Source organism: Ipomoea nil, unplaced genomic scaffold (genome assembly GCF_001879475.1).
Source record: "Ipomoea nil cultivar Tokyo-kokei standard unplaced genomic scaffold, Asagao_1.1 scaffold2926, whole genome shotgun sequence".
NCBI lineage: Eukaryota > Viridiplantae > Streptophyta > Magnoliopsida > Solanales > Convolvulaceae > Ipomoea > Ipomoea nil.
Genome location: NW_017619354.1, coordinates 866,472 through 889,928, shown reverse-complemented (window position 1 = coordinate 889,928; position 23,457 = coordinate 866,472). Strand labels below are relative to the sequence as shown.

Genomic DNA, 23,457 nt, shown 5'->3' with positions numbered 1-23,457 from the left:
ATAGCTTCGTGGCAGAGCTGTGGGGCCTAAGGGAGGGTCTATGGCTCTGTCTCGAGAAGGGGTTTCGTCGGGTTATGATCGAGATGGATTCTAAAGCCATTATTGACCTCCTCCATGATGACAGGGACACAGATGACAATATGAGTGCTCTATTTCATGACTGTCTGGCCTTGGTACCCGAGTTTGAAGGGATCTCCTTCAACCATATCTTCAGAGAAGCCAACACTTGCGCAGACTTTTTGGCCAACCTCGCCCAAGCTAAGGATTGGGGCACTTGGGTATTCACAGAACCCATGGAAGATCTCATCCCTCTTCTTGCTCGTGATGCGGGAGGGGCCAGCTCCGGTAGAATCTCTTAATCTGAGGCTTAGCCTCTCTTTCCTCACCAAAAAAAAATAAAAAGGTATAATTGCATTACTATATATTCATGTTAGAATTGGAACCTAATTAAGCTAGCTACTAGAAGCACTATTAACTTTATTTATTTATTTTTCTTCTTTTGTTAGTTTAATGTTTACACAAAGACTATATATAGCAATATAATACATGGGAGTTGGTAGGAACCATTCAAGGTAGAAAATATAAAATTTCCTTATCATGACTTTTTTAACTCACTCAAAATCTCATGGATGATTGAATGAATAATGAAGTTTGATTTTCTGTTGAGATGTCTCCTTATCAGCTTATTTGGACTTCATTGCCACAAGAAAAATGTTTTTTCTCCCTCCAGATTTCATGCAACAAGCTCATAATATTTATTTTTAACGTAATAATGGAACACTTATGTTTCATTAATTACTAATGGATTAATTAGTTGACTCCAACTTAAGTTAAAAAAAATTTACTTATTAATTAAATACAACAAAAAAAAAAAAAAAAAAAAAAACATATCAAGTATTGTTATGCGAAGAGATGAATATTAGCATTACTCTTAGATTAGTATAAAATTGACCATGTACATATATATTAATACACACTCTTAGATTAGGATTAGGAAATAGGAAGCTTCGATCATCGTTAACAATGAACCTAGTCATCATCATCAATACTTAGAGTCGATCTCTTGTGAGACTATTTTTAATGTCGATAGTTCAGTCAAGGAAATACATTATTTGACCTAGTGTCCTTATCCATCTACACAAAATCTTATTGGAATTGAAATGTTGGTTCCAATTGGAATACGATTGTTTTGTTAATTCATAATTATTTATAGGTATTAGGTTGGCAATTTCCTGCTTTGATCCATTCAAATATATGATGGGTTTTGGGACCCTTACCCCTGGACCATAGTTCAAAACGATATCATTTTGATGTTGAAAATTTTAACTACTAAAGTGAAAGGATCACAATTGCATAAATATAATTTTTTGTTCAAGATCACAATTTTTTTCAATTACTTATAAAAGTGAATAAAAATTCTAACTACTAAAGTGGAAGGAAATAAAGTTTTTCAATTTGTCAAACCATGCTTGAAACCTTCGATCACCCATCAAGATAATGTATCTCTTATTCACTTTTTTTTTTTTTTTGGTCACATTGAATAACATATTTAATAATCGTAATTTTTACCGTAACTAAAATCCCATACTCGTGCTCCCCTTCATCATTAACGAGTTTAATTCTTGGTAATATGTTTCAATCAAGTAGTTCATCATATACAAATCTTTTTAAGGTGCTTTACCTTTTCTGTTTGATTTGTGAATATTACATACCCACTAAAAGTGCAATTTATCCCATAAACACCTTTAGATAGTGGTTGTGGGTACTCTCTTCATCCAAAAATAAAAATCAAATTATCTCTTACATTATGTTAATTCTCACAAATTTGCATTTTTTTTTTGGCCAATATTCTGATCTAATTTCATTTGTTTTAAGACTTCTTCACTAATTAAAAGATCATATATACCTTTCAAAAAAAAAAAAAAACGATCATATATATATAGTTACGTTATGTTTCATTTTTAACGTATATAATCCAAAGTCCAAACCATATATTTAGTCACCTGTGCAATATTAGAACGGGTATGCATTACTCGAAGATGTGGACATGTTTGATGTTTTTGGTCAATTTACTACAGTAATAGGCTAAATAATAAATTATAATTATCAAAAAGAAAATGGTTAGGTCTAACTAAAAATATAGACTTGTGGAAGTTCTAAGTTTTCGAATACAGTTTTGTCGAGAGACCGAATTCACCATACATCAGGTATGAAAGTATAAAATGAGGTAGGAAAATAGTACAAAGCCCGGCATAATAATATTGCTACTAGGAATATAATTAAACCTTAATGTATGAGTTAGATGTTAGGACTACAAACTACCAAGCTAAGGAGGTTATTATGATAAGGGATGATGTCTTAAAAGGACTTAATGGTGCCTTATATAGTGTAGAGGGTCTTTCGGATGGTTGACAAATGTATGACATCAACAAGTCTTCATTCTTAGCCACGCATGTGTCTCTCCACTACTTTACTTCCAACGCATTTCCCATGCATGGAGCTTCCTGCTAAATCCTGCCTTTTAGTATATAAGATAAGTAGTGGCTTGGTGAGTTGGTGTATATATTGCCTTGTGGAGGTTGTGGGTTTGATACTAGTAACATATCCTTTAATATTTTGCCCCATACTTCATTCTAGCTTCACCCCGTTGCAATAAAAATGGACCTCCACTTGAGCAAAGACTTTTTCAATAAAATGAATCCTCAGGATCCCATGGCCCATGCATCCTGAGTCCCCCACTTCTTTGGTTGTCTTTGAGGAGCAAAGAAAGTATAGACACTCCCGACCTTCTACACATGCAGCTTGACTCCCACCCACCCCCACCCCCTCTCCCTGATAGTTTGGTGTTTGGTCCTTACATGCGGATCGTAAGGACAACTAACCTCTCACACATACCCAGTAAGAAAAAAAAAAAATATATATATATATATATATATATATATATATATATAGAGAGAGAGAGAGAGAGAGAGAGAGAGAGAGGGGGGTGGTTATGTTCTCTCTTCTAGCAAATATACTCCCAAGGGTTTTTTTTTTTTTTTTTAATTGTTTTTACAAGAAAAATTAATCTCAAAACTTCTTTATACCATTGAACTACAAAGTTGTTCAATATATTTCTTAATTAAATAAATTGCAGGTTATAAATATTGTACTCTTGATGTTGTTACAGAGTATTTATTTATTAATAACAAAAAAAAAAAAAAAAAAAAAAAAACATCGCTTGAATTGAAGAAGTCCGGTCTTGAAGCTGTACGCAACACACTTGATGACTAATTCATAGAGTTTATCTATAAATACCCACACTTCCTTTCTTCTTCTCAATCTCATCATTTTTTCAAACAATATTAGCATTATTATTTAAGTTTCTCTTAGCTTCTTCTATTCTATTCTTCTCTGCCATACATTATGGCTCTTCGGTTCCTTATCCTTGCTTTTGCCATTTTGGCTATGGCTGCTTCATTTGCCCATGCATCTGATCCCAGCCCATTGCAGGACTTCTGTGTTGCAATCAATGATTCCAAGGCTGCTGGTAATTCAATAGTTTCCCAATTTTCACTTAGGACATTTCATTTTCTAGGTTGTGTGTGTTTGAATTGTCACTATAATTTTCTCTTTTTTATTTGGCAGTGTTTGTCAACGGAAAGATTTGCAAGAACCCAATGGAAGTTGATGCTAATGACTTTCTCTTCCAGGGCCTTAACAAGCCTGGGAACGTGTCAAATCCGCTTGGATCGGCGGTTTCTGCAGTGAATGTGAATAACTTAGCTGGACTGAATACTCTTGGTATTTCGCTAGCTCGTATTGATTTTGCACCGTATGGTCTCAACCCTCCTCACACCCACCCTAGAGCTACCGAAGTCCTCACGGTCTTGGAGGGCACCCTCTACGTTGGATTTGTTCTTTCTAATCCACCACCAGGAATGAAAAACAAGCTCTTTACTAAGACATTATATCCCGGAGATGTTTTTGTGTTCCCACAAGGTCTCATTCATTTCCAATTCAACGTTGGACATTCAAATGCCATTGCTTTTGCAGGTTTGAGTAGCCAAAACCCGGGAGTCATTACCATTGCCAACGCAGTATTCGGTTCTGATCCACCAATTGATCCTAAGGTTCTAACTAAAGCCTTCCAAGTTGAGGACAAAGTGATTGAATATCTCCAAGCACAATTTTGGTATAACAACAATAACTAGACAATTGAAGCTGCTATGAGATAATATTATGTATCCCATGTTCCCATGGATCTAGGAATAAAAATCTCATGTACTACTTTATGTTCTGCAGTTCTGAGTGGATTATTGTCGTCTAATAAATTAATGTATGAAATATGGATTTGGTCTTTATGTTTTATCACATTGTCAAATTTTTATTATCATTTTTTTTTCAAGTTTATATTAATTATGTTTTGAAGTTTTTTGGCAAGTTGCATCTAAAGTGGATGTATGTATTGGGCTTTTGTGTGTGCTTTCTCAAATCAAGATTTATCGTATTGTTTTCAAAATTGGATGGTCGTAAATTTCATCTAAGATTTTAACTAATCCACTCAAATTAAGAAAACTAATAGCGTTAGCATAATACAAATCAAATACATGTAAAATATAATAATTATTCTAACATCGAGTAACGGAAGCATAGGATCAAGCATACCTCTAACCATAATTGATACCTTCATTGTATTATTATTTCCTCAAGAACTCCAATGGATTAAAGTTTGTTGTCTACCACTTTATCTCCTGTGTAACTATATGGTGTAGTGTGCCACAACATCATAGGGGCAGTGGGAGAACCATGTACTTATATATCCTTCATGCCGTTAGTACTAATAGGCTACGTAACGAAAATCGTTACATCTGTTTCAAATCACAAACATAATGGCCATAAATGACCTATTAACTTGCACCACGTAATATAATAAAATGAAAAACATTGCAAATAGACAACTCATATATACAGGATGTCAAATTTAAAATCATGTAATTATCAAACTAACTATCTAATCAACTTTACTGAGATTATCCCTTAGCTTTTATGATGCTTAAACCAACCTAAGAAAGCAAAACCTAAATTACAACATTCACACAAAACGATGGAGTAAAATAAGTTATTACAAAATGTCTTCTCACAAATTAAATTTCATCTTCTTGAATCCAAACGGTAGATTATTTAATTTAATCATTAAATATAGAGAAAATTGTAAAAAATATCACTCTATAATATGCCAATTATCAATGTCACCCCTGAATTATGAGTGGTGTAAATGTTACTCCTCAATTATCAAAACAGTGCACATATAGTCTTCCCGTAACGGACATGTGGTTCCCCGTTAGTGTACGACACCGTTAAGTCGGAATAAATATGTAATTTAGTTGTTTTTTCCTTCCCTCAATTCGAAGTACCAGCGATGGACAACGGTGGAGAACCACAGGTCCATTACGGGAGTGCTATATGTGCACTATATATTTTGATAATTGAGAGGTAACATTTACACTACTCATAATTCAATAGTAACATTGATAATTGATAATTGACATATTATAGAGGGGCATCTTTTACAATTTTCACTTAAATATAATTAGTCAATGGATGTTATGAAAAAGAAAAAGGAACTGATTGAAATAGTGGCATGCGCGAGCTGATACTATATCTCATTAGTTTCCATATCTTCTAAGTGCTTATTAGCTAGGCGGCCAGCAGTTAGTTTTTTTTTTTTTTGAAAGTGGCCAGCAGTTAGTTATATGATCTCTTATTCATTAAAAAAATAATTCAATATTTAACTTAAGCTCTGGTTAGAAACACCGAAAAATGATTTATTTTTTTTAAAAAAAATATTTTCATTTTCTTGTGTTTGGTTGAAAGTTAAAAAAACATATTTTTTTATTTGACTGAAAATTAAAAAATTATACCTTTACTTTGATTTATTTTTATAAAAACATGAATATAAATCTATTACAAAGTTATTTCAATTACGCACTTATTTATTATTATTTTTAATGATTGAATATGTTATTATATAAGTGTCTTGACAACTAGGTGTCTCATGTTTCGGGGTATCCCCTCCATATATATTCTGATAGAAATATATATATATATATATATATATATATATATGTGTGTGTGTGTGTGTGTGTGTGTGTGTGTGTGTGTGTGTGTGTGTGTGTGTGTGTGTGTGTGTGTGTGTGTGTGTGGTGTGTGTGTGTGTGTGTGTGTGTGTGCTGACAAATTAATTCGTGCTTAATTTGATTCATTTTACTGCTTAAAGTCTAACATTTACAGCTTAGATTTAAAATTTGCATTTTCTGTTGATAGAAGCCTGCGTGGAAGCCGTCTGGCCCCGGAGCCTTGAAAGGTTTCATATCCTTGAGCGCGGAGTGCACTTCATCTTTGGTCACTGTTCGGTTAAAACGGGCCCAGTCCACTTCCTGGAGTCTTGGGAAAGAGGCATTCAGAAAGCAAGCTGGCCCAACATTTCTATCTTCTGAAAAAAGAGTGGTATAAAAATCCCTGATATGGTCGCGGAGACCATCGTCTTCAGTAAGCCATTCTCCGCTATCATTTTTTAGTTGTTGCACCAAATTTCGTGATTTCCTAGCTGTGGCGGCAGCATGGTAGAACGCTGTGTTCCTATCCCCCGAACAAATCCAATCCTCTCTTGATTTTTGAAACCAGATAAGTTCCTCCTGGTGTAAAACATCTTCCAAATCTTTTCTAAGCTTTATTTCAAGCTTGATTAAACCTTTATGGTGATTGTTGGCCAAAGCCATTTGAATGCCCCTCAGGCGAGACATCAAATCCCGTTTCTTTTTAAACACATTGCCGAAGGAGTCTTTGTTCCAGATCCCTAAGCCTTTGGCGAGGTTATGGGTGTTTTCCACAATACTAGAATCCGTTCTCCAGTAGCATTTCACAACCTCATGCATTTCGTTGTTTGTGAGCCAGGCTGCCTGAAAGAGAAAGGGGGCCGGTCTCCTTGTGCGCCTTGCACCCTCCACCTGTATCAAAAGCGGTACATGGTCAGAAGCTAATCGGGTTAGATGTGTAACACAAGCATCAGGGAAACGGGTACGCCAGTCCGTATTGCACATTGCCCGATCGAGCCGAGCTCCCTTTATGGTCATATCCGTGCCATTTTTGATCCAAGTAAATCTTTGTCCCGCAAAGCCCATATCTATGAGCCCTTCTTCATCTATCCAAGTCGTGAAATCCGAGATTCGGTGAGAGGAAAAGGAGGTATAGTTGCAAGTTTCATCGCGGTTCAGGACCGAATTGAAATCTCCCGCGACCAACCAGGGACCCACTATTCCACGTGTTGATTATTTTAAATCCTTCCAGAGGCGCCGTCTCAGATGGTGATCCGGACTCCCATAGACTGGGGCGAGGAACCAAGGGTCTTGATCCACTTGCCTTACCTGCAATAAGATAAACTGGGGGTGAGTAAAGATAACCTCAACATTAATCGGGTCCTTCCAAAAAACCCAAATTCCACCACTATAGCCGAGAGCTTCAACCCGGACCCAATCTGAGAACCCCAATTTCTTGCAAATGGAGTCCGCTTGATTGCCCGACACCTTTTGTTCGAAAAGTCCCAAAACGCATGGTTTGTGCACCATGAGAAGATGTTTAAGGGCGCGCTGGAAAGGCTTATTTCCTGCACCCTGGCAATTCCAGAATAAACAGTCCATAAAACCAAAAGCAAAAGGAAAGGAGAAGGAAACCAAGAAACGCACTAAAACAAGACAGACAAAATTATGAAAATGCAAACCGGGGAACTCAAAGAGCTTCCCTGTTACCTCTGAAGTCACCATGCGTTGGGATCCTTTGGAGACCCATGACCGCGTCCCCCTCCTCATCAAATTCATCCGGCGGGTCCCCATGATGCTCCATTGGATGTTGCCAGACTGGTGAGGGAGCAATGCCACCAGTGTCACCCACGTACACGCGCGACGAGCGGATCACCAACCCCCCTTGCGACCCTCGGACTACTACGTGTTCGTCTTCCCCTGCTGCTTTCTTCGAGCCCCCCCTCCCCCCCCCCCCCCCCATTTGATCGGCGTACCTTGGCCGTAGCTTCCGTCCTTTCCGGCGTTGATCCCTGGCCCTTGTTCGGCTCATTTTCTATTTGTTGTTCGATCGCGATAACGTTTGGTCTACGTGCCCTCGCGTTCCCTGCCTGCGTTGAATTCTTACGGACTGCCTCTCCGTTGCTCCTGCCAGACTCGTCACCATGGTCCGCGATCACCCCCACCACGCCATCCAGTCGCCCTTCGTCCCCGTGGTCCTCATCAACCGACTCCCTCAGCGGCGCAAACTTTGATGCTGTAATAGTCACCCCCGATTTTCCATGCATGTCACGATTGTTGCGCACTGAAGGGTTCAGGGCGGGGCGTCCGCGTCTTGTTGGTGCGATCATCCAGGCACCAAAAGGTACCTTTGGATCCATAGCATCTGCGGAAACATGTGGGGCAGATGATGCATTCTTGTTCTGCCCGTTCCCGGGACCTGGCGGTTCTGCATTCGACAGATCAGTTCGTTGCCCCATCTCCTCTCCTTTCATCGATGGACATGCCTCCTTTGCATGTCCATATAGACCACACGCAAAACACACCAGATGCATGCCTTCATAAGCCACCTGCCGCACTTTACCTTCATAGGTGAACATTGAGACCAGAGGTTTCCGCATGTCGATCTCCACACAAACTCTGGCGAACATGCCTCGAGACACCAGACTCGTGGCCTGATCTACCCGTACCGTTCGCCCAAGCCTGTTTCCTAGCTTCCTGAGGAAAATAAAATCAAAATATTCAGCGGGCAAGCTAGGCACTCTAATCCAAACCAATATCTTTTCCACAGTGTCGTTAAAAGGGTCGAAATTTGGCTCCCATGGCTTCACGATCAGGTAGTGATCCAAAACCATCCAAGGGCCTTCATACATGGCAAACTCCATGTCATCAATGGATCCGAATCTGACGAGGAAATAATCGTTATCGATGGCGATTAAATCCATGTTTCCTTTGGGCTTCCACATGGACGACAGCCGGCGCTGCAGGTACGTATATCCCACCTTGCGTTCCATAACCTTGACGATCAAAGCCTGTCTCCATGGAGCCCGGATCGCCTTCAGCTCCATTTTCGTCAGCCTGATCGTCAGGCATAGAGGATCGTCGTTTTTCTCCGCCTCTAGAAATTCATTCTCGTCTACCGGCTCCGATAGCTCGTGGTTCTCCTCGTGGCCAGCGGCAGAACGCCCCACCACACTTTCTGCATAGGATTTCCTTTGCACTGCCGGAATTTGGATTGATACCGGAGCCACTGGCGGTCGCGTGGTCATCGCATCCATATCCCTGGATTGCGAACCAGCGTCCGCCACCACCATCGCAGCACTGGGCGTTTCCCTTACGAACTCCACGTCTTCTGCCATCAAGATTTCATTGAGCCCCGCCATTGCCTGCATGGGAGGGCTCGCCTCGCTCCGTTTTGGTTTCTTCGTACTCCGAACGAGGAGATCTTGATCCTCGGTTGAACGTTGAGTAGAGAGATTTTCCATCTTTCACCTTCATTTTCTTGTGTTTGGTTGAAAGTTAAAAAAACATATTTTTTTATTTGACTGAAAATTAAAAAATTATACCTTTACTTTGATTTATTTTTATAAAAACATGAATATAAATCTATTATAAAGTTATTTCAATTACGCACTTATTTATTATTATTTTTAATGATTGAATATGTTATTATATAAGTGTCTTGACAACTAGGTGTCTCATGTTTCGGGGTATCCCCTCCATATATATTCTGATAGAAATATATATATATATATATATATATATATATATGTGTGTGTGTGTGTGTGTGTGTGTGTGTGTGTGTGTGTGTGTGTGTGTGTGTGCTAACAAATTAATTCGTGCTTAATTTGATTCATTTTACTGCTTAAAGTCTAACATTTACAGCTTAGATTTAAAATTTGCATTTTCTGTTGATTTTATAAATTTTATCAGGTTTGCATATTTAGTTGTTAAAAGATTGTATATTTAACTGTTCTCTTAGCTTCTTCAATTCTATTCTATTCTTCTCTGCCATACACTATGGCTCTTCGGTTCCTTATCCTTGCTTTTGCCATTTTAGCTATGGCTGCTTCATTTGCCCATGCATCTGATCCCAGCCCATTGCAGGACTTTGTGTTGCAAGCAATGATTCCAAGGCTGCTGGTAATTATATCATTTCCCAATTTTCACTTGGACATTTCATTTTTTAGGTTGTGTGTGTTTGAATTCACTATAATTTTTTTTTTTTTTTTTTTGACAATGTTTGTCAATGGAAACATTATATTTGCAAGAACCCAATGGAAGTCGATGCTAATGACTTCCTCTTCCAGGGCCTTAACAAGCCTGGGAATTGGATCAGCAGTTTCGGCAGGGAATGTGAATAACCTAACAGGCCTGAATACTTTTGGTATTTCACTAGCTCGTATTGATTTTGCACCCTATGGTCTCAACTCTCCTAACGTAGTTTCTAAATATATAAATTTTAGATATTAATTCTAAATGTAATATTATTAAAAATTAAATTATAAATACAAGTCTCATTAACCAAACTTGACACATCAAATGAAACAAAGAAAGTATTACATTTTCAATATAAGTATTACATTTAATATAAGACGGTCTGTTTGCCATTTTTTTTTTCTTTTCTTTTACAAATTTCACGGACTTGTTTAATAATTTCTTTGTATAATTTCTATGCTCGAAAGCTATTATGCTATGGTTGTCATGTTTTAAATGGACGTGAAGTCGTGAAAGATACGTGTTACACATATGAAAATTCTCTTCTTAATGCTAAATTTTATTCTCAACTTTTATTTCCTATCACAAAATTTTAATGTTGATATTTTTATTAGGACCTAAGGATGAAGATAACTAATCATGTTCTACTACATGTATTCTTAAATTCTACCTCTTACTTTTACTCCATGATGTGACAAACAATGATAAGATGTTTTCATCATGTGGGTCTCAGAAAAAGTATCTACATCACAAATTTGTGAGAGGGAATAAAGATTGGGAGTAAAAAGTGAGAGTATATGTAGTATTTTCCAATCAGGCCTTGTTTGGTAAATGGCGGTTAGCTGTTAGCTGATTGGGTTTATTAGAAGGTATAATTAGTTGATAACATCAGGGAGGTGTTTGGTTGGATATAGTTTTAGTTCTTTTACTATTTTATTCCCTTGCAAGACAAATTACAATGTTTGGCACATAATTGCAATTCCCTCCTTTTGTTGAATTGCAATTCATGGGATACCCCATGAATTGCTATTCAATGCTTTTGAGAAAGAAAACAATAGATGAAATGACAAAAAGATCCTTGATGATTGTTATTCTTCTTATTACACAAGGAGATTTTAGTTTTTATATCACTTTTTTACTTCTCATTCTCAATAATTCTATTACTCATACCAAACAATGTAATTTGAATTCTTACATTATTTATATCTTATTTTTTTCCACCGAATTGTAATTCCTTTCCTTTTTAATTCCTTCCTCCCAACCAAACACTCTATAGGTGATTGTAGGAAGGTGTTTATTAAATTAATGTTAGCTGTTTGGTATAATTTTTTTTCTCAAAAAACTAATTGAAAAAATTGCTACTTTGGTTTGGTCGGAAACTTGAATACAATTCCTTCCTCCCAACATGCATGGTTTGTTTGGAATAATACAATTATAGGTACTACTAGGAAGAAGACGAAGCCTAGAATTTGGTCTAATCTTCGTCTTCTTCCCTCTGCCGTCGAACAGCTCCGAAGCGCTCAACCAGCAGCTCAACGATCAATGGCACCAAATCATCACAGGGAACACCCTTCTTGTAAACCTCCCCCAAATGCGAATCACTCCCGATTTTCCCTCCCAAGAACACATCCGCGCCTTCAACTGCCTTCCCAGCCTCGTTTCTCGCCAAGCATCCCATGAATCCGATGTCTGCAACCTGAACTTGGCCGCAGGTGTTGGGGCACCCTGTCCAGTGCATCCTCACCGGCCGCCTCACCGCCACTCGTCTCTCAACCTCCTCCGTTATCTTCAGGGCGCGCGCCTTCGTCTCGATTATGGCCTGCCCGCAGAACTGGCTGCCCGTACACGCCACCAGGCCCTTCATCAGGATCGGCGGCTCCGGCGAGAGTTTCGTCAGGAGTGGCTCTTTCAGCAGGGAGTCGACGTTGGAGTTTTGGATGTCGGGAATTATGATGTTTTGCTCGACGGTGAGGCGCAGCTCTCCTGAACCGTACTGGTCTGCTAAACGAGCCAGCTCGTCCATGTCGTCGGCTTCAAGACGACCCACCGGAATGTGAAGGCCGATGAAGCTGTAGCCTTCCTGTTTCTGTGGATGAACGCCGAAATAGTCTCTCCTCTCCCAATCTTTCTGAATCAGCTCTTCTGCTGCTGCCCTTTCCAGTTCTTGCTCAGGCATTCTCTTCACTACCTCTGCCCTGAATCCTTCTATTCCCTGCAATTTCAAGTGTTATACATATGAAATTAGCGCTTATCGGGTGACGTAAAGATTCGAACCATGACCTTTGGTCTGGCTCTATACCAAATTGAAACATGTGTTTAATGGCTAAACAGTCTTCACTACTTACAAGTTCATCGATTAACCACATCATTCTTGCCTTCTGTCTGTTCCCTCTGGCGCCCAGATCCCGGAAAGCTTCCAGAATGGCTTTGCAGACTGGAAATATATCATCTGCAGGAACCCAAGCGTCGAGAGGGATGGCCTCGGCGCAGCGTTTCGCACTGAAGAATCCGCCCACAAGCAAATTAAACCCAAAACGTCCATCTTTCATGGCGGGCATGTACGCAAGATCATTGATATGAGGATGCTCGTACAAATCATGAGACCCTACTACACACACATTCCATTTCCTTGGCCTGCGGGCACACATGAAATTAAGACACAATCAATCAATTAATCAAATGGAAATTATGGAATTTACGACCACCTGAAAATGATCTTAAATCAAGTTGAAAGACTTGTTCTGACCATTTTTGGTATCTTGAAAAACCTTTGTTGCTATTTCCGACCACTTTTTGCTTTCCACTTATATAAGATTCCATAATTTCCAGCAGTGCAATTACCACAGTGACAGAATGAAGATTTTAAATTTCAGCAATCTAAGCTTACTTACAGGTTGGAGAAAGCAGGATTGCCTCGCGAATTTGCAGTGATGAGTTGGGATAGCAGATTGTTGTACGGCCTGGTGTCCACGATTTCTTCCGGGTCAATTCCGGCGACAGGGTTCCCGACCGCATTTCTAACGTTGTCCATGCCGCTTTGCAGACTTGTCAAGCCTACTTGTTCGAGTCCCCTTAGGATTTCCGGCACATCTGGAAGCACAACACCTCTGATCTGCCAATTCTGCCTTGTAGTAATGTCAGCACATCCATCTTTCCCATATTTCCTGATTACACTTGCTAGATACCTTGTTTGTTCACTCGTTGTTATCCCGTTTGGTAGCTTCAATCTCATCATAAATCTACCATCTGTATACACATTTAGATACATTAATTAAAAACAAGTCAATCTGGTCTGATTGTTGACTTGGTAACCATAAGTTTCTAAAGTTTGACTCCCAATAAGAGCGACCTTTTGGCTTTGAGCAGTCAACTATAGACAAGTTATACTGGCTGATTGTTTTGTGCCGACTAAGATCACACTTGCACACTATCAAGTCACATTAGTCATATTGTTGGCTTGGTAACTATAAGTGCTATGTTCGACTCTCGGAGCAATATATTGGGGGTGTTTGGGGGTTCTGATCGTTGTTAGTTGACTAGGTTAGTTGATAGCATTAGGTGATTGTAGATAGATTGTTAGCTTATAACTGATTACATACAAAATGACTTTCTCAAAAAATTGATCGAAAAAACTACTTTGAGCAAATTTTTGAATTTTAGTGTTTTGGAGTAATAAGCTATTACAAAAAGCTAATTAATCAAACATTCATATTAGTTGTTTAACCATGTCAAACCGCTAATAGCGGTCAAATAAGTCAAAATTACTGATAAGCTAACTATTTTACCAAAAAAGGTCATTGTCTTTCTTAATTTGAGCATTAAGCAATATGGTTGATGTTACTTTACCAGCTAGGGTCACTAAAGCGGGATTTACTTAATGTATACTCTCGAATAATGATTTGTGTTTGTTTGTCATCCAAGAAAAATAAGAACATTACAACATAAAAGGGATTAAAATTTATGTAAGAAATTGATATGATCATCGAACTTACAATGATGCTTTCTCCTATGGAAAAGGCCAAGCCATTTGAGTCTAACATCAATATCATCCTTAGTAAGTTTGGACTGCTCAATTTCTTCGAAAGGGATATTTGCAAGCTCTTCAATGCCGTTCTCCATGAACAATTTCATAGGCTCCTTCTCAATCTTGACTTTCTCTTGAGGATTTATGCCTTGCCTGAACTTCTCCTTAAGTACGAAGTACCCATCTCTTTCCTCCACTCTGGGCTCGAGCCTTGCGGTGTCAATCTCGGGCGGCGGTGAGGGCGCCACCGCCTGCGGCGGGGTGGCGTGGAGTCTAGTAGACTTGGGCAGCTTATTGGCGTGATGAATCTGCAACGAAGGTGCTAAGAACTTGACGGAGAGGGATGCCATTTGGAGGAATGAGTGAGGAAATGGTGAGGCGGCGGCAGTGACGGTGGTGGTGGTGGTGAGTGGTGGAGGTGAAAGGAAGAGGAGATATGATAGAGCATTTTGTAGGGATGGGCGTGTGGTGTGGTGCGACGGTATTTTGCTTGTGGCCTTTTGGCGGGCGCAAAGGGTCGTAGTAGGGTCGAAGGGAGGTCGTTAAAGTCGATTTTACTGGACTGCCCCTTTTACCGTTATTTTCAAAATCGCTACGCGTTCAAAGTTCGTGCCACGTGAAGGCCCCGTTTTGCAGGGTGTTTTTTGGAAATTTATACAAGCTTTGCAAGTGCTCGATGAAGGTCCAAAAAGGCGTGGGGTCTCGAATATGTATGGCAGTGTAGTCAAAGTTATGAAGTGACACATATCAATTGTTATATATACCATGGATCAGAGTCCATCTTGTATTGTGAACATTTGTTCAAATATTATGTTTCTGCACATAACATGTTAACTACAAACACATAATTTATTGTTAAAATATTATATATTTACAGTTAACATTTTATGCGTCTTTAGTTACCATGTTATGCGCCTTCAATTAATTTACAGACACATAAATTGTTAACCACGTGCACAAAATATGTCAACTGTATATTTGGACCAGGATCTACAATACAAGGTAAACCTTGATTCATGGTATAATTTGCCAATATTTATGGCGATGATCAAATATTAAAAGGGAGACGATTATTTGGCAGAATTTTCATAACAAGAAATCATAGTTTTCCAGCTCCAAAATCTCTACTTCTACTCCTTTCTTAGCCTAACAGTGTTCGGAGCCTTGCTCTAGTTCGTCGGGTTTAAAGTTTGGGTGCTCAAACAATTGAACCGTAATACGTTTTATCCTGGGAAACCTAGACTACAACGCTCCTAGCACTTGTGGGAGGTAGCAAATAAGATTTTAAGGAAAGAGTGTTTCGCTCGACTCGTACTAAACCTGTTCCCTGGCCTCGGTGTCCTTTCGTCCTTCCCATCACATCCGATCATCCTTCCCAGTTTTTCCATAAAGTAATAATCCTTATTTTGTAAGATTATTATTGGGTTTTACCAACGAAATATCCAACAACTACTTTTTTTTTTCTTTTTAAATACAACTCTCATTTTTCTAAATATCTTTATATTTTTTAAATTACATCTCAAATATTTCCTAAATCACATCCCTACTTTGTTAAATATTTCACTCTACTATAAATATCCAATTACAATGACCATATGCTGCTATGCAGTACTACTTGTCTCAAAGGCAATAAGTGAAGAATAAAAGGTTTAAAGGGTTTAGAAATCGACCCTATTTTTCTCAAAAAACACCGAGGATGGTCTCCAACAAAGGATCGCTGCAGTGGCCGAAATTCCAATTGTATCTAATATGGGCATCTATTTGGGCATTCCTTCATTCCATGGAAGGATCAAAAGCGAGACCTTTGCAGGTGTGTTGGAGAGAATACAATCCCGACTAGCAGGGTGGAAGTCTAGATCGCTCTCCATGGCTGGCAGAATCACCTTGGCTCAATCCGTCTTGACCTATATCCCATTCTACTTCATGCAAACATCACTACTACCGGCGGGAGTAATCTCAGCCATTGAGAAGCTGATTAGAAGTTTCCTATGGGGAAGCAAGGACGGGGAACGGAGGTGCCATCTTGTTAAGTGGGATACCGTAACAAAGAGCAAGGCATATGGGGGATTAGGTATCCGGAAACTAGAGCAAATGAATCTAGCCTTCCTTGCTAAGCTTGGATGGAGACTAATGCAAGAGGAGGAAAGCCTATGGTCTAAAGTATTCAAGGCCAAATATGTTATCACAGACACTGACTGCTCGAACTGGAGGCAGAAAAGTAACCAGTCTAACGCATGGAGAGGAATAATCAAAGCTATGCCCATCCTCCACAAAGGAACTAGAAAACAAGTCAGAAATAGAATAAGTACGTCTTTCTGGAACGATAGATGGGTTCATGATAGCCCGCTGATTGAACTAGCGACTGGACATGTACCAATCTACGAGAGAAACAGAAGTGTTGCTAGCTACTGGAATCTTGAGGAAGGATGGCTATGGAATCAATTCGACGACCTCCTTCCGGCAGAAGTTCTGAATAGACTAGCTACTGTAATACTGAGCGAGAACCAAGAGGAGGAAGACTCCCTCAGTTGGAGCATGGAGTCATCAGGATGTTTCTCTGTTAGCTCCGCGTACGACATAGCCATAGGGGAAGCCGGCCGAGTGGAGGCAACCAAGTGGAATAGTATCTGGAAGCTTAAAGCGCCAAATCGCATACGCACCTTCATATGGCTTGCTGTCCACGGTAAGATAATGACCAATAGTGAAAGAACCAAGAGGAAAATAAGCCTCGATGACAAGTGTTGGAGCTGTAATGATAAGGTAGAGGACGTGGAACACGTTCTAAGAACATGCCCTGAGGCAGAAACTGTCTGGAAGATAGTGAGGCCAGAGTCACACGTTACTTGCGTATATATACCCTTTGAAGAATGGCTTGAACAAGGTCTATCAGAAAGAAGGAACGGTAGACACCCCCATGATAGCAGGGTTCTCTTTGCTGTAACGGCATGGTGGCTTTGGAAATGGAGAAACAAGGCAATCTTCAATAACACTAGGAAACCTCTAAGTGTCAAGACTTCCTGGATCAAATCACAGTTGGATGAGATTACCAAGGCATATCGAAGGGCAAAGGGTGTTTCTCCCTATCCAGACCAGGCAACTTGGAAGCAGCTACGCTGTACCAAACCACCGTAGGAGCTCGTGAAAGTTAATGTGGACGGCTCCGTAAATCCAACCACACAAAAAGCCAGCTGTGGGGGTATCTTTAGAGATAGCTCTGGGGAATGGCAGATGGGCTTCACCTACAACATTTGCAATTGCTCGCCACTAGAAGCCGAGGCCTGGGCCCTTTTGAAAGCAATTGCTCGCCACTAGAAGCCGAGGCCTGGGCCCTTTTGAAAGGTATCCAAATAGCAACATCAATGGGCTTTAGAAGGGCAGTGTTCGAAAGTGACTCAGAGGAAATCATAAGGTACATGAACAGAGTCGACAGACCGAGGACGGCGGCTCACAACATCCTAGAGACCTGCAAGAAGGAGTTGCGAAACATGGAAATATGGCAGGTTGAGCTAATAGTTCGGGACCAAAATCAAGTAGCGGACGCCCTTGCAAAGATCTCTGCCCGTTACTCGCTTGGTCTGCATATTCTTTGGAAACCACCCGATGAGGTATTAGGCCTTATTGAGGATGATAGTGCTGGTGTGCCAAGATGGCGTGAGACTCTTAGCTCTAGTTAAAACAATTTGTACTTCTCTTTCGGTTTCCCCCTTCCAATAAATATTTTTTTAAAAAAAGGGTTTAGATAGTTTTTTTTTTTTTTTCTTTTGTTAGGAACTTAATTGCACTTTTACTCCACTTAGGTCTTAGGGTGCTTATTTGGTCATTTTTTCTATATATTTTAATAACCATTGAATTAAAATGAAAAAAAAATGAAAAAGAATGAACCATTTCATAAAAAAAGGACACACGAAAAATGACAAAATAAACTAAATACAATGAAACTATTAAAAAATTTTATCAAAATTTTTATTAATTAATAATGTGAAAGGTAAGAAGTGTCATAATTACTTTACATTTACCATCTAAAAAATAATAATTCCATAAATTGATAGCAAATCAAGAATAAGTTTTGAAAACCCTTTACATGCGTATATAATAATTTTTTTAAAAAAAATAAAAATAAAAATACTCCTAATGCTTATTTCCAACTTTAAGAAATAATTGGTCATATATTTAAAATGTTGAAAGATTTAGTTATGTTACATCAATTTATTAATGTCAAATTTAAATCATGCAAGTAAAATAAAAAATTCTCAATATTAAAATGAATGATTGAGATCTGATACCCATACATATATAATTAGTAGGTGCAAATTTTCAAAATTCCACCCCTCTTGAATCAAGTGTGAGAGTAAATGGTGTATTTATAAATACTATGCAAATAATTATAAAGATATTTTCAAACGTGTTGAAATAATAATTTTTAACAATTTAATATTTTTCCCCTTTTATTTCCAAATTAGAAGTGAAAGGAAAGTGAGTGAGTAGTGATTTAGAGGTCATTAAATAAAGTATGGTCAACATAAGGTTGTGCATATAACGTGAATAAGCTTCTCCCAAATGTTGAATCCTCAACCCTAATGGTCTCATCTCAATCCGCCAAAGTATTTGGAAGAATGTAAATTACGGTACTCAATGGCTAAGCAGACATGGCCAAATACTGTGTCATGTGCATAAGGAATCTGTCTGCTTTGACCATAATTCTCACACTGTCGCTGTCGTGGTTCGAACTTTGATTTCTTTTTTATTTTTTTTTTAAATATTGTTTATCTACTGAACCAATAAGCTAAGTCTGTACAGACATAACGTGAAATAAGATGTTGGAGGGAAGAAAAATAGCAATTGAATTTGGTTAAGCTAAGGTTGTCTTTCAAGGGGCGCCAAAGGTCGGAGTGGGACTACCGATTGTCGATTATTGATGTCATGTCGCCGCAACTGGATTGTGCCATCCAGTTGATCTCCGGTCCAGATTGTGTGGCGGAAGTGGTTTGATTTTGGTCGCTGCATCTCCACAAATCGACCAGCATATATGACACTACACTTTCCTCAATATCCAGTTTACTTATTTCATCAATTACACCTACACAAATTACAAAACATGTTTATGCAATCTACTGTGATTACAAAACCTCTAAAAAGTATCACCCCGAAAGGATATATTGTTGAGTGATGAGTGGATTATTAGTAAAGTGCAATTCGTATATTATATTTAAACGTTACGTGTTTGATTCTTTTTAACACTTTTTCAGTTAAGTTTGTCACACATGATTTTCATAGTACGATTTATCTTTAATCTTAGGTATAGTTTATGAGTTATTAAACACAGATGATATATTCTATTTGTTTACTTTAAAAAGTATACAAGCTGCCCGAAACCCCTCACAAATATTGATTTTTTATAAAGACGAAACAAAACTATCATACTTTTAGCCTTATAATTTATACATTCTTATACAAATTAAATAACCTAATTATACTTATTGATTGCTTTTTGTATAATTACATACATATATTTACAAACATGTTTTTTTAGAAACTCATGCTCGCTCGAATAAGAATATGTGAACTCGATCTAGAAGTGCACACAACGCAAAACTACAAAATGCACTATATAATATGTAAATGTGCACCCAAAAAAAAAAAAAAAACTCGAGATATGCATAATAATAAGAATATGATAATTAAAAATACACTTCAAAACCGGGACACATGGTGCTGTGATTAATTGGAGGCCACCAGAATCGGGAAGAATTAAGCTGAATACGGATGCTGCTTTTGATACAATTAATAACGTTATGGGCTTTGGTTGGGTACTACGCGACGAGGATGGCCGATTCTTGGCAGCGAAAAATGTTTGTGTACCGGGGCAGTTTAGTGTGGTGGAGGCGGAAGTCTTTGGCATCCGGGAAGCTCTAAGTTGGTTGAAGAACACAAGGATAGGAGACGTTGACGTTGAAATGGATTCTCAATTATGTTTTAATGCTTTACATTCAAGCTCTTTTAATTCTACTTTTGATGTTAAAGAAGTTGCCTCAACAATAAATGGGGTTAACTTTAGTTTTGTAAAGCGATCTGCGAATCGGGCTGCCTACACTGCTGCTCGGGAGGCCGTTTCTGAATCAGGTTGCGGGGAGTGGTTTGACACCCCTCCTCTTTATCTTGTTGCTATTCTTCATTCCGATTCAATGAATTAAATTTTTCTCCCTAAAAAAAATACACTTCAAAACTCTATATATTTGTGACCGTCATTAAAAAGTGCAATTAATAAACCCAAAAATTGCACTTTAGAACTGTTATAGTTTATGAAGTTTACTTTTTGAGTTTTTGATTTGCACTTTTTACATATTATTACAAGGTTTGATATATTGTAAATCTGTTTTGACCCGCGTGAACCCCACATATATTTGGGGTAAAGAAAATAGGGTTCAAAGTGTTATATGATACTTCCATACATTTATTTGTATCCATTTTATTTCTTACATATTTGTATGCATATTTCTCCTTCTAAAAAATGGAAGAAAGAGATAGACTAAGCCATAAGTTTGGCACTGTATTCTTGAAGAAGAAAACACATGAAGAAACTTCAAATTTGGTCTTTCATAGCACGCATCACAGGGTAGAAGAAAAATATAGCAATGCACAAGGACTACATTCCTTAAGTTACACGGGGTATTTCTTTATCTAATTACCTCTGTTGAAAAATTAGTATTAAAATAATATTTTGAGATATTATTTTAAGTGAGGTGTATTATTAATCTAGGTAGAGTTAGATAGATTTGTGTTCATTTTCAAAAAAAAAAAGATAGATTTGTGTTCTCTTACAGAAAGAAATAAATTCATATCTTCATACACTCGTAAATAAATCATAATAGATAATGAGTTGTCAAAGTTTAATCATGAGATTAGAAAAATAGAGCTTTAAAAGTGTGTAATGTAGCAAAAATTTGAATTACTTTCTTATCTTGAAGAGTGAGGCGGAAAGAAAGAACAAATTACACTTTTGGTCCTGTGACTATTAGGGTGTTGATAATTTGAGTACTTGATTTTTAAAATTCTCAATTTAGTCCTTTAACTATGCAATTGTTAGCAGATTTGGTCCTGCCGGTCAAATCGCCGGCCAAATGTTGTCGGAAAAATGTAAAAAATTTTAAATTTTGTATTCATGAGGGCAAAATGTCATTTCATCTTACTTCTTCTTCTTCCTTGCTACCGGCCGGAATTCTTCACCAATAAAAGCTTACATTTAATTGAGAGGTAAGTTGATTTGAGACTATGAGAACATTAGGCCAGTCCACAACAAGAAAAAGCTAAGGGGTAAGACAAAGAAACTACAGTATAGTTCCAAGGTTAAACTATGGTGTTTCAGAAGATTGGAGCGAACGATACGAAAAACTGCTTTACAAAGTGGAGGTTTTCGATTCCTCCGACGGCGTATCCGCCCTCCGCACCGATTGTCTCTCTCACCGCCGGTCACCCTTGCAGCCGTTACCAGGCCTAGATCCAGATCACCTACCGCATCATCGTCGGATTCCTGCAAAGGCGTCGGGATTGTCAACTCCAGCAACGGCCGCATCGTTTCTCCCCGCAGCCCCGCCTCCACGGCCGCCTGGCAAACGTGCCAGTTTCTGGTCTATAGTAGCCCCACGGCGCTGTATTTAATTTGGTTAACCATTTTTTTTAATCAATGAAAAAATTGGTGAAGGAATGAAAGAAGTGAGATGAAATGACCTTTTTTTTTTGGTTCCTTGATCACTTAACCTGGTTAACCATTTTTATTTTTTTTGGTTCCCAGTGCAGTTCCGTCCAGCTAAAGGAAGAAGAAGAAGGTGAGATGGTATTAAAAAAAAGGTGAGATGAAATGACCATTTTGTCCTCATGAATAAAAAATTTAAAAATCTTTACGTTTTTCGGGCAACATTTGGCTTGCGATTTAGCCGGCAGGACCAAATCTGTTAACAATTGCACAGTTAAAGGACTAAATTGAGAATTTTGAAAGTCAAGTACTCAAATTACCAACACCCTAATAGTCACAGGACCAAAAGTATAATTTGTTCCGAAAAGAAATGTGATAGAGGTGCACAGAGAGGTAAAAAGATAGATGATTCACTTCTATGCTTTTCTTTTTTTTTTTTTGAAAAGTGATTCACTTCTATGCTAGTACCTCTCTTTGCTTGTACCTACATCTCTACTAGTACATCTTTCTTTACTACTATTGATGGATATATTGAAAATGACCTAATAATATTAAGGACCCGAGGGTTTAGGAGCTCACCGCTCAAGGTCCAAGAAGATAATCCAAGCAGTCCAAGAAGCAACTAGGACTTAGAGCTTGCCTCTAAGTCCATAATGGTGGGTCTTGACTTAGTCTCGCGACCCAGCATGTGGCCCTTGATTTAGTCTCATGGTCGACCATATTTCTAGCTATATTTGTTGGTTTCCTTGTACAAATAGTCATTATCTAGCCTAGACAAAGATATTCACGATCATTACAACACATATTCTTTGTAATATCTTTATATTTGTCCATACTACAGCAATTCGGCAAATTATGTTGTGCATCCGTGTGCACCATGCATGGTGCACACGGATGCAAACACGACGTCGTTTTGACTAAAAATGCGCGTCTCACTTAAAAAAAATCAGTTTCGATTTCCTACAATAGCATTATATTGTGCATAATTTGAACTATATATCCAGAATGAATGAACTAAATATCTAAAATGAATGAACTAAAAATCCAGAATGAATGAACTAAATATCTAGCATGAATGAAAAAAAAAAATCAGTTTCGATTTCCGTCTAAATCCAGAATGAATGGAACTAAATATCCAGAAAAAAAAATCCAGAATGAATGAACTAAATATCCAGAATGAATGAACTAAAAATCCAAAATGAATGAACTAAAAATCCATAATGAATGAACAACATAATGCTGTTGACGGGAATCGAAAATGATTTTTTTTTAAATGGGACGCGCGTTTTTAGTTCAAAACGACATCGTTTTTGCAACTGTGCATGGTGCACACGGTTGCACAACATAATGACTCCAGCAATTCTACTTGTTTATATACATTTTACCCTTTAATATATTTTATGCGAGCTTATTGATCCATATAATTACCTACCTCTGATCAATTTTCTCCATCAACTATGTTAGTAATG

At 38.2% G+C, this 23,457-nt stretch overlaps 3 protein-coding genes across 3 annotated transcripts; 2 read left to right on the top strand and 1 right to left on the bottom strand.

Annotated features, from left to right (window-relative positions):
• Positions 1-3,321: 3,321 nt before the first annotated feature.
• Positions 3,322-4,350, top strand: LOC109162140 (putative germin-like protein 2-1). Its single transcript, XM_019310850.1, has 2 exons — positions 3,322-3,529; positions 3,628-4,350. Exons 1-2 carry the CDS (start codon positions 3,406-3,408, stop codon positions 4,191-4,193), a joined length of 690 nt encoding a protein of 229 aa, XP_019166395.1. The 5' UTR covers positions 3,322-3,405; the 3' UTR covers positions 4,194-4,350.
• A 7,239-nt stretch (positions 4,351-11,589) lies between these two features.
• On the bottom strand, positions 11,590-14,777 carry LOC109162137 (ferredoxin--nitrite reductase, chloroplastic-like). The gene is made up of 4 exons (XM_019310848.1): positions 14,267-14,777; positions 13,166-13,520; positions 12,620-12,908; positions 11,590-12,486 (listed from the first exon to the last, which is right to left on the bottom strand). The coding sequence occupies exons 1-4, from the start codon at positions 14,646-14,648 to the stop codon at positions 11,749-11,751; spliced, it is 1,764 nt and encodes a 587-aa protein (XP_019166393.1). The 5' UTR covers positions 14,649-14,777; the 3' UTR covers positions 11,590-11,748.
• A 2,742-nt stretch (positions 14,778-17,519) lies between these two features.
• Positions 17,520-17,972, top strand: LOC109161659. Its single transcript, XM_019310149.1, has one exon. It carries the CDS (start codon positions 17,520-17,522, stop codon positions 17,970-17,972), a length of 453 nt encoding a protein of 150 aa, XP_019165694.1.
• The last annotated feature ends 5,485 nt before the right edge of the window (positions 17,973-23,457 follow it).

Coding starts and splice junctions, on each gene's coding strand:
- LOC109162140 (XM_019310850.1), top strand. CDS start 3,406: ATGGCTCTTCGGTTCCTTATCCTTGCTTTTGCCATTTTGGCTATGGCT. Junction 3,530..3,627: donor CAATGATTCCAAGGCTGCTG/GTAATTCAATAG, acceptor TTTATTTGGCAG/TGTTTGTCAACGGAAAGATT.
- LOC109162137 (XM_019310848.1), bottom strand. CDS start 14,648: ATGGCATCCCTCTCCGTCAAGTTCTTAGCACCTTCGTTGCAGATTCAT. Junction 13,521..14,266: donor CCATAGGAGAAAGCATCATT/GTAAGTTCGATG, acceptor ATGTGTATACAG/ATGGTAGATTTATGATGAGA. Junction 12,487..12,619: donor TGTGGTTAATCGATGAACTT/GTAAGTAGTGAA, acceptor TTGAAATTGCAG/GGAATAGAAGGATTCAGGGC.
- LOC109161659 (XM_019310149.1), top strand. CDS start 17,520: ATGGCAGATGGGCTTCACCTACAACATTTGCAATTGCTCGCCACTAGA.